The 10,580-nt window shown below is 42.4% G+C and overlaps 3 protein-coding genes across 3 annotated transcripts; 2 read left to right on the forward strand and 1 right to left on the reverse strand.

Moving 5' to 3' along the window:
- Nucleotides 1–1,677: 1,677 nt before the first annotated feature.
- Nucleotides 1,678–2,917, forward strand: LOC125228647 (malate dehydrogenase-like). Its single transcript, XM_048133304.1, has one exon. It carries the CDS (start codon nt 1,865–1,867, stop codon nt 2,915–2,917), a length of 1,053 nt encoding a protein of 350 aa, XP_047989261.1. The 5' UTR covers nt 1,678–1,864.
- A 1,192-nt stretch (nt 2,918–4,109) lies between these two features.
- Nucleotides 4,110–5,420, reverse strand: LOC125229245 (malate dehydrogenase, mitochondrial-like). Its single transcript, XM_048134052.1, is given in 2 exon segments — nt 4,110–4,990; nt 4,993–5,420. Coding segments are annotated over 2 exon segments (1,038 nt in total). The 5' UTR covers nt 5,219–5,420; the 3' UTR covers nt 4,110–4,178.
- Nucleotides 5,421–5,481: 61 nt separating this feature from the next.
- Nucleotides 5,482–6,493, forward strand: LOC125228648 (malate dehydrogenase-like). Its single transcript, XM_048133305.1, has one exon. It carries the CDS (start codon nt 5,486–5,488, stop codon nt 6,491–6,493), a length of 1,008 nt encoding a protein of 335 aa, XP_047989262.1. The 5' UTR covers nt 5,482–5,485.
- The last annotated feature ends 4,087 nt before the right edge of the window (nt 6,494–10,580 follow it).

Consider the following 10,580-nt stretch of genomic DNA (forward strand, 5'->3'; position numbering starts at 1 on the left):
ATTCCCCAAAGCCAGCGTCCGCCGGCTTTCCGCGCATGCGCGCAGTATCGAAAAAACTGAAAACGCATTGTTTGGCTCTGTAACCATGGCAACGCATTGTTATAACAATACTGCGCGCGTACGCGGGAAGGCTTTGGGCAGCTGAGCTGACAGTGCAAATCTTTGCGTCAAAATACAGGAAACAGTGTGAATTTCACGAAAGTTATTCAAGAAAACTATTACAAACTAAGTGCATGGTCGTAGAAAAAGTATTGTATGCAACGGTGTTTAACTGAGTCAAAAAATACTCATGGCGTCTTAATAACAATTTTCGGCTTCGCTTCAAATTGTTACCCACGCCACTAGTTTTTTTAGACCTCCTTTAAACGCCTGTTACATAAAATACTATCAGGGGTTAGAGGTGGAATTTTTCAAAATCCCTTCTTATATCTTGTATACTTGTTGTATACTTTACAATTATAAATTCAACCTATAGTATTCTATTAATTTCAACTTTCTAACATTTGTAGTTACGTCGCTGCGTCTATGAATCAATCAGTCAGTAAGAAAACCTCTCATTTAGGTATACTATGTAAGGATAATAGGTAATTTCTTTTTCCCCTCACTAGCTCGGAAACACGTGTTTTGTCCTTTAATACCAGCGGGTAAAAACGCATTTTATCCACTAGTGGGTCTTTAACCACTTTAATTTGACCTAGAATAAAGTCAAATTAACTGCTTTAAAATTGATAAAAGTAGGTGAATCTAGTAATAAAGATGATTTACCACCTGTGGAACTACTGGAAGCAGTGATAAACGCATTTTTTGCGTTGTAGTTTCCTCGCTATAGTGAGGGGAAAAGTTTTGTGTTACACTCGGGTGCAAATGTTTTTTACTTCTCGTGTGTTAAAAAACTCGCAAGTTCAGGATTCTATTCTCGAACCACTCGCTTCGCTTGTGGTTCAACTATAGAATCCTTTCACTTGCTCGTTTTTCAATTCCACACTCGGCGTTAAAATACAACTTTGCCCCCTTGTATAACAAATAACTATTAATGAATAACTCAATGTTTTCCCACCTTAATTGACGTAACAGAAACTTAAAAGCGCGCTCCACCCGTGCCTATAATTCGATCTAGAACACAATTAGTCCTTAAACAGCCTGTCTGCAGGAGACCTATTTCCCGAAAGAGCTCCACTATGAAGTTTCGTTTCTTCATTAAGATACTTCCGTACTCCTTCGAAATTAATTTACGTGTTCGGGGCAAAGGTAAAGTAGCCGATATGGTGACATTAAGTTACTGAAAAACTTCATTCAAGAGTTTCATGACTTAATAAGAACATAAGTTAAAGCCTGACCAGAAATATATGACTACTAGCTTTTGCCCGCGGCTTCGCTCGCGTTAGAAAGAGACAAAAAGTAGCCTATGTCACTCTCCATCCCTTCAACTATCTCCACTTAAAAAACCAAGTCCACCCGTCGCTCCGTTTAGCCGTGAAAGACGGACAAACAAACAGACACACACACTTTCCCATTTGTAATATTAGTATGGATTGTCAGGAGGGCGCTGTTAATGTTATTCTCATGTATGCGGTGACAGTTCAGTTTAGTATGAACAAAATAGTTCTAATGAAATTCCGCAATTCAGGCTTTAACTGCCAATTCTTTGGCACATCCCCTTAGTTACCCATAAATTATTCAGCTTAATATGACGAGGTTATTGACATTAAAAAAATTACGCATCAATAGTCTACAAATGCTGGCAGATTAGATCTTCCGGTATTCACAGAATGTCATGTGCTCGAAACTGTCACGTAACTCAGTGACACGCAAAATGAAAGAGGTAAATTGATCAAGTGGCATGTGGAAATAATTGTTATTAATCATGTTCCGTCTGACCATAGCCCTGGTTCGTCGGGGTCACATCAGGCGCATGTTTCTCCATACAAAGCCTGAAATTCGACCGAAGGATCCCGAGAGAAAGGGCAAGTTTCAAGTGACTATCATAGGACTGAATCCGGTCGCGCAAAGTCTTTCCTTGCTGCTCAAGAACCATCCGCTCGTGAGCAGGATAGTGCTATACGATCGGCCGAAGTTTACGTACGGCGTGGGGCTGGACCTGTCGCACATCCCGAGCGGGCCGGTGGCCGAGGGGCGCGCCGGTCACGTGGGCGCGGCTCTGCACAACGCGGACGTGGTGTGCCTGGCCTGCGGGGAGCTCAGGAAGCCTGGTCAGACGGACTATGATCTGTTTAAAGTGAACGCGGATCTCCTCATCCACCCCGTGCAAGAACTGTGTCGACTGTGTCCCGACGCGTTCGTGGTAGACCTCACCGAGCCCATCAACTACACGGTCCCGCTTATCAGCAGAGTGATGGCAACTGAAGAAACCTATGACCCGAACAAAGTGTTGGGCGTCACGGGTATAGATTCCATGAGAGCCCAAGCTCGTCTGCACCAGCTTTATGAGATACCAGAGCCGCTGAAAGAGATCCACGTGCCGGTCGTGTGCGGACACTCGGCTAGCACGTCGGTTCCGCTGGTATCCCACGTGCGGCCGTGGGTGAACATCGACGCCAAGGGAGCCGCGAATATCATAGAGTTTGTGAGGGAGGCATCGAACGGCATGCTGCAGAGCGGCTCGTTCCAAACCAGCCAGCTGACCGCTTTCGCGGGCGTGCAGATGGTGTCGGCTATCCTCAACGCCCTAAATGGCAATCCTGACGCACAAATCGCGTTTGTGGCCAATGACGCATATAAGACCAAATTCTTTGCAAGTCCTGTAAAAATTCAAAAAGATGGCATCTCCAAAATAGTGGATTTTAAAGTCATAAGTAATATAGAACACACATATCTGTGTGAATCACTTGAAGAACTAGCATTAGATGTGGATGACGCAGAGTCCTACTATAAAGAAATCTGTCACAAATTAACTTAATAAATGATTGCACTGTAATCAGGTATAATATAAGTATCGAAGTTTTTATATATACATGTTTTTTCTTAATAATATAATACATGCTGGGGAACTTTAATTTATAATTTCGTAATTAAAATAGTTACGTATTCTAAACACACTTTTATCTTTCATTTAGGTATTTAACTAAGCTAACCCTTTAACCATTTTGACGTTTGTTCTATTCATTCGACTTTGAACTGTAATTTTTATTGCTTTTTGCCGCTACCGATTTAAGGGTTAAAGACCTGAGTTACCTTTTACGTAAGTTTTACGTTTTACTCACACAGCCATTAATACAGATTACAGTACCTATCTTATTCCAGTAAATAGCTTAAGTAAAACACACAAAACACATAGAGGCCTTAGGGAGAAGTCAGAATAAGTTCTAGTTTACTCACCCAATTTCCGAAACACTCCTTCTGTCAATTCTTCAACGGGTGGACCGATACCAATACCTACATTACCTACCACTGTGGTTATTTTCATTATTCATCATTATGAGCCCATACTGTCCCACTGCTGGGCAAAGGCCTAACTCTAATTCCTAGCCGGGTTGTCTATTTGCAGGCGGCTACAAGCACCTCATGTTATCGGCTACGTCAAGTACCGTCTTAATGCGTTTTCACATTATTCGATCCGATATTGGATGTCGGACCGATATCTCTTAATTTACAGGCGCCATCTTGGATTTTTTCCATTGACATCCTTCCGACATCCGATATCGGATCGGATAATGTGCAAACGGGCTTACACTAATGCAGCTATACTCAAAGTGTGCTCCGCGGATCCCTAGGGCTCCGAAAACCTCTCTGGGGGCTCCGTGTGAATTTTGGTTACCTGATATGCAACTTCAACTGTCTTCCATAAAACCAAATATTCACCAATTGTTAAAAAAAACAGTTTCTTGTAATACCATTGTAATACCATGTTCATTACAATCTAATGATTAGATTTTACTATTATGATTACTTATTAAAATAAATATTGCAATAAACTTTTTTTTTATTCATTTAATTCAAGGGTTCCGTCAGATATTTTGCTTTCTAAAAGGATTCCATGGGAAAATAAGTTTGAGAACCACTGCACTAATGAGTTGAGGGCAGCCAGAATAAAATAAAACAATAAATAAATAAAGGTTGATTCTTGTAACGATAATAAATACCAGTAAACAAATAACATTATTATAAAATAGACAAATAGGAGGAACTGAACTCCTTGTTATCACATTGCAATTTTACAGTCAAGTATAATAGCGGCCTAAAGTTTTGACGACCCCGGCGTATTCCTCTCCCTTGGAGACGTCCTCGTGCAGGAGCGGCAGCGCCTCGTTGAGCAGCCCGCGCTCCAGGTCGCTCATGTGGTAGTCACACAGCGACTCCACAATGCCGTCAGAACCCACCTTCACCGGCCCTGAGAAGTACCGCGTCCCGAACATCAAGTTAGGGCTGTACGTGTTCACCACCACCTCATCCCCGTTAATCGCGTCCACTATAGAATCTATAAACTCGTTGATCGACCACGCCATCGCCAGCGTCGCCGATTCCGTTCCCTGCTTGTTCAGTATCACGTCTTTATCGGCCGTCCTCACGAACCGCGTCAGCATATCGGCCTGCTCGCTACTAATAGCGTAACAGGACGGTTCTATACTAGAAAACAATGGCACGATAGTTTTATCAGAATGGCCGCCGATGACGGGAACTTTAATAGTCTTTGGGTCCACGTCCAGCATTTTGCCGGCGAAGGCGCGGGAGCGCGCCGTATCGATGTGCGTCACGCCGAACACTTTGAAAGGGTTGTAGCAGTTGTACATGGAGAGTAGGGCGCTCGCGAATGGCACTATACAATTGATGGGGTCGGTGGAGATGGCGAATAAAGCTTCGGGGTTGTGATTGGCGATGGTCAGGCAGACTTTTTGTACGGCGGGGGCGTTCTCGATGATCATCTGGTGTGGTGTGGTGGCGAGTTTGCGCGGGATGCGCGTGACCATGGCGATGAGGTGCGCGTCGCGGATAGCGAGCGCGAGCTGCCGGTCGCCGGAGAAGGCCTCGACCACGGGCCGCCCGGGATATTGTTCAGCTCGCAGCCCACGCCGTAGATCTTATCATCGTCATCGTACAAATGCAGCCGGCTCACCTTGTGGTTGGTCTTCAACAACATCGCCAAGTTCACCCCGACGTCGTTCCCGGCGCCGATCACGGAAATGTGAGCATTTCTCTCTTGTATAATTTGTCTACACGAGTAGTGTTTTAATAGCCGAAAGAAACATTTTTGAGCGAACATTTTTTATTTACCTACATTTTTTCTTGAGGCTGTTTCAAAATTGACAGTCAGAAAGATGACACCTGGGTACTTGTGAAAACATGTCAATGTCGAAGTACGCATTCTTTCTTCTTCATCCTTAAAATTTCACTGTGTCAAACTTTTCAGTAGGTATTATAGTTGATCATCAAACTAATCACTGGCACGCTTCGCTACTTCGCTACAGACCTGTCACCATCTGTCAGTATCCGGGACTATATTTTTTTATTTTTACGAATTTTAGGCATTATGTTTGCCACAAGACTATTTTCCAACATTTTAACACCGCGGAATATTTCGAGCGTTCGACTGCTGCAAGTGTGCGTACTAGGCGGCGCGAGCGAGATCGGGCAAGCCGTGAGCCTGATGCTGCGCACCGAGCCGGCCGTCAGCAAACTGGTCATCCACGACACATGGGAAACGGCGCCCGGCGTCGTCATCGAACTCTCCCACATCCCCGCCAAGGCTACCCTTAAGGGCTACCTAGGCGATGCAACTATGACACAAGCACTCTCCGGCAGCGATTTAGTTCTCCTAGTCGGGGGCCTACTCAAGACTCCCGGCGTGAGCGACAGATCTTGTGTGGAAGCTAATACGGAATTCGTAAAAACCGCCTCGTCACAAATCGCTAGATTGCCCAAAATGCCTTTCGTGGGCGTCGTCGCTGAACCGATCAATTCTCTCGTACCGATGGCAGCCGAACTGATGAGGAATAACGGGATGTTCGACGGGAAGAAACTCTTCGGTGTCACTGAGATAGATAGGATCAGAGTGCAAACGCTTTACGGAGCGCGGCACGGAATGGCGCCGGAAGAATGCTTCGTACCAGTAATCGGCGGGCACTCTGACAAGACGACAGTGCCGCTCGTGTCCCAGGCGCGGCCCGGATTCGAGATGTCTGAGCCAGAAGTCCGCCAGTTCGTCAACGAGGTGCAGCGATACGAATCGACGGTTACAGAGGCGAAGCAAGGACGCTCGCCGACGGTATCAGTTGCTTACGGCGTGCTGCAGTTCGCGCGCAGCGCGCTGAGAGCGCTACAAGGCCAGGAATGTTGGCTACACGCTTTTATCGAGAACAACGATTTCGGGACATCATTTTTCTCCGGTTTGGTGCGGGTGGATGCTAGCGGCGCGCAGGAAATGGCGCGATACACAGATAATATCTCCCAGTATGAATGCCAGATCCTGGAGGACGCTCTGAATCACTTGAGAAGGGATGTGGCTGTAGGGAAGAAGGTGTTGGAAGTGGAGACGTAAATTTAAACGTTCTGAATATGGCACGTAAATTAAAGTCGCTCAAAATTTTGGCGCAATTTGCGAGACGGTTATTTGCGCTTAGTTCGACACACTCGCACAAACAAAAATATCTAAATACGTACGCTTTTATGCTCATAATATTAGAATGTCGTGTTCAGATATGTTTTTGTGTAACTGTGTAGTGGATGTAACTGGAACTGGACGCACCTATATGTAATTTCTTGCAGTAAAGGTACCTTTATTGCTAGTGCGTAGTAGCAAAGCATTTTTTATAATTACATATTTTGTATATTTTATGTTATTTTGTGTAGGTATACCTAGTTTTCTAGTTATACATATATCCGTTTATTGCGGAATAAAAATGTTTTCTTTACTAAATTTTTCCTCATTTGAACACGTAAAAAACCGTAATCATACCCTAGGTACACTAAAGTTTAGTAGTTAGGGGCCTTTTCAGAATTTAGGTCCCCCGACCGACCATACAATAGTAAATCTGTGTAAACATGTCCTATGGTATTTATTTTATTCATGATATCTATTTAACTTAGCATTTCACACGCGGACATCGCATAATATAAACCTTAAAAAAACTCGCGGCGTAAAGTAACATTAGAAAGTGCGAACGTGCGTTCCATGAGAACGCGCGCTACCCCTGATTAGGCCGCGAACTCGCGGCCGCCTGCATGTACTTGTAGCGCGGCGATAGAATCGCGGAGTGAGCCGCCCCTGCCTACATTCTGCCTAGCAACTTATATAACTATTTGTAGGTATATATAGAACATTTGTTCCACGATTTAAGCCGGGCTTTTGGTATGAAGTGAGGAACAAGATTGAGCGCGCGTTTGATTGACAACTTCAAGTGTATTATTATTTAGTCGAAAGTTTTATTTGCGTTAAGTGAATGTGCTCTTCTTCGTTTTCTTGTTATTAAGTGTTTAATTCGTTTAAAAATCCAATTGACAATGGATGAATTTGTTCCTTGTCCAACGCCCGGCTTGTGTATTTCTCAGCGTAATAGAACATTGTTAACAAAACGTTAAAACCCTAGGCGCCACTGTCAAATTGTTTTAACTCGCTGTCACGACAGTTAAACATAAAATCTGTCTAAAAATTTACTTTTTTCACATTCTGAATGTATATCGCTTAAAGTTTATGTAATTAACACAAAAACTATATTTTTATTGAAATTTCACTCTTGATTATCGTCACAAAACTGACAGTGAGTTAATTTTTGTTAACGACTTACGCTAATTGGGGAGTCCCATATTCTGAAAATGCCTTTAAAGGACGTTAGCCGCGTAAGCTGAAGACCCGGGTTCGATTCCCGGCTCGGCCACCGCAGGACTTACTCGCTTTTACTTTAGTTTTTCTTTACATTGAATAATTAGTGTGATTACTTTCATTAAATTCTTCTTTCATTAGTAGGTTTGGAAGTTAAAGTTAGGTTTGAATAAAAATCACTTTTACCAAGTTTTGGACATTTATTTACATACAACCCCGGTTTCATCTAGAACGCTACGAAAGTCCAAGGAAAACTTAATCATATCACAGAAAATAATTCATTTTAATTTAACTAAGCATCAAAATAATTATGACTACGACAATATTTACTAACACGACAATCATCTATGGGCATTTTCAGAAAATGGGACCCTAAATTAGTGATAGTTGTTAACAAAAACATTTACTCGAAGTCTGTTTTGTGAGGACAATTAAGAATAAAATTTGTCTAAAAACCAACTTTTTTCATGTTATAAATGTAGATTATTGCTTACTTATAGTTTATGTAATTTGATTAGATTACTACAAAAGCATTAATTATTTTTATTGAAATTTCATCACAAAACTGACATCGAGTTAATTTTTGTTAACAAATTGTAATTATGGGTCCCAATTTTTGAAAATGCCCCTATACTACGTTAGGAATCATTAGGTACTGAACACTTTTAATTTGGCTAATCAATTGATTCATGAGCGCGATTTATAAAAAAAATATATTTTTGCGAACTGATTGTTCACAAGTAAGTACTTATAATAAAATACTTTGCAATCAATTTCAATATATAGCCTGTCAACCAAATTTTAGCAGTAGCAATGTACATCAAACTAAAGTATGGTATCCCTATGAAACGAACAAAAACCAGCAATGTACGTCGAACAGCCACAGATATTTTTTTTTTCAAGGGGCTCCCCTCCTTCCTTACGAATTAGATAATGTATTAAAAAGGGACGGATATATGCTAGTCATTTCTCTTTTTGGTAGGTTGGAGATATCCACAGATAAAATACAAATGACACGCGAATTTCCACCGATTTTCAAAACTATTAGTGTTGCTAGCCCGCGATTTTTCAAATTTGCCGCCTTTTTCTAGTGACAAGATTTGGTTGACGGTCTATACCTTGTTAACTCATTTGACATGAAACAATTTTTAATGAAATCATCTTAATTAAGTGCAAAGTTATACATAGGTCGGGAGATAAAGCGGATAAAATAAATAGTTGTTTTTTTTATTGTTATAAATGAGCTTACTCTTGGCCACAGGCTAGCCAACGGCAAAGACGTGGCCTACGGTGGAGTGAGCTCGCCCAGAAGATGCCTGTTCACTCTTGATGTGAAGGTTGCCGGGTTATATGAGCTCGGAAATATAGCCGCCGGCAAGGAATTCCACTCCTTGGCAGTGCGCATAAGAAAAGAAGAAGCAAAGCGCTTCGTGCGAATTCGCGGAATATCTACCAAGTAAGGATGGAAACCGGCCGTGCGTCTAAGAGTCCGATGGTAGAATGGGGACGAGAATTACTATAGTCGTCGTCTTAATTCTCGATGACCCAGCAACGCCCTGACGTCTGAAGATGGTGGCAAGCCTGACCTATCCCCGTCACATATTTACCCCCTTATTCATAAACGTACTCTAAAGTTAACAAGCCGATAAAGTTCGTTTGGCCTTTTCTATCACACCAATACGACGGAAAGGGACAATAGTACATTTTGTTTGACCTTGAAAGAATAGACACATTAGGCGCCGCTGGGTCCAGATATCCGAAGTTGAATATCACTAACGATAAAGTTCGTTAAATCGCGACGGTAGTACTTGCAACAAGGAGGAAGTTGAATATTACTAACGAGAGTAAGTTAAATTTAAAGACTCGAGTTAGTAATATTCATACTCCCCGAGTTACACACAATATTTTTCATCACACTCGCAATGTAAAAAATATGTAAATTTATGTAAAAAAGTTAAGTACGGTTCAAGAAATTTCATTATTCCCTTGGGAGAACAATTTTTCTATAACTCACGCTCCGCCTGCGTGCAATAGCACATTTAAAGTGCGGGTGTGATGAAAACGAACTTTACCGGTTTGATAAGTTTAGAATACGTTTATTGGGGGTTAGATTCATGCGCGGATCCAGGGGGGGGGGTCTTGGGGGTCATGACCCCCCCCCCCCCCTGGAGCCTAAGTTTGCCATACAAATAGACCACGAGACCCCCCTGGGGCCCCGGGCCTTTACCATGTGACCCCCCCCCTGGGCACGAACCTGGATCCGCGCTTGGTTAGATTGTAACGTCCGTCTTCAAGTTAAAAGTACCACAGATGTGGAAGAAAGGACATCGGACATGCGGGGCGATTTGTACCTGTCGCAAGCTATTGAATCCACACACTTGTAGATGGACGCTCGTATTGCGGAATACGCGCGCATTATTTCCATGTCTGTGATTAGAGATGGGCCGAATATTCGGTAAATATTCGGTATTCGGCAAGTTTTTCAATGTTCGTATTCGGCCAAATAGTTTGGTTACATTGCCGAATATTTACCGAATAAACAAAGTAAATAAATAGCACAAGTTGTTTCGTAATTCATGGGATAATAACATCCTATTTCAGGATTCTAAGGACCAAAGGGGGTTAAAAATGCGTTAAATATAAGTACCTACAATAATTATGTAAAAAAGTAAAAATAACGTAGCTTAAGAAACAAAAATCAAAAATGCTTAAGAGCCTTATGCACTAAATTATAGGAACATTAAGAGCCTTCGAGTTAGAGCAGACCCAACTGGGGATTACAGAAGACCGCAGCCAAATAGCAACC

Source organism: Leguminivora glycinivorella, chromosome 8 (assembly GCF_023078275.1).
Source record: "Leguminivora glycinivorella isolate SPB_JAAS2020 chromosome 8, LegGlyc_1.1, whole genome shotgun sequence".
Lineage (NCBI taxonomy): Eukaryota > Metazoa > Arthropoda > Insecta > Lepidoptera > Tortricidae > Leguminivora > Leguminivora glycinivorella.

Coding starts and splice junctions, on each gene's coding strand:
- LOC125228647 (XM_048133304.1), top strand. CDS start 1,865: ATGTTCCGTCTGACCATAGCCCTGGTTCGTCGGGGTCACATCAGGCGC.
- LOC125228648 (XM_048133305.1), top strand. CDS start 5,486: ATGTTTGCCACAAGACTATTTTCCAACATTTTAACACCGCGGAATATT.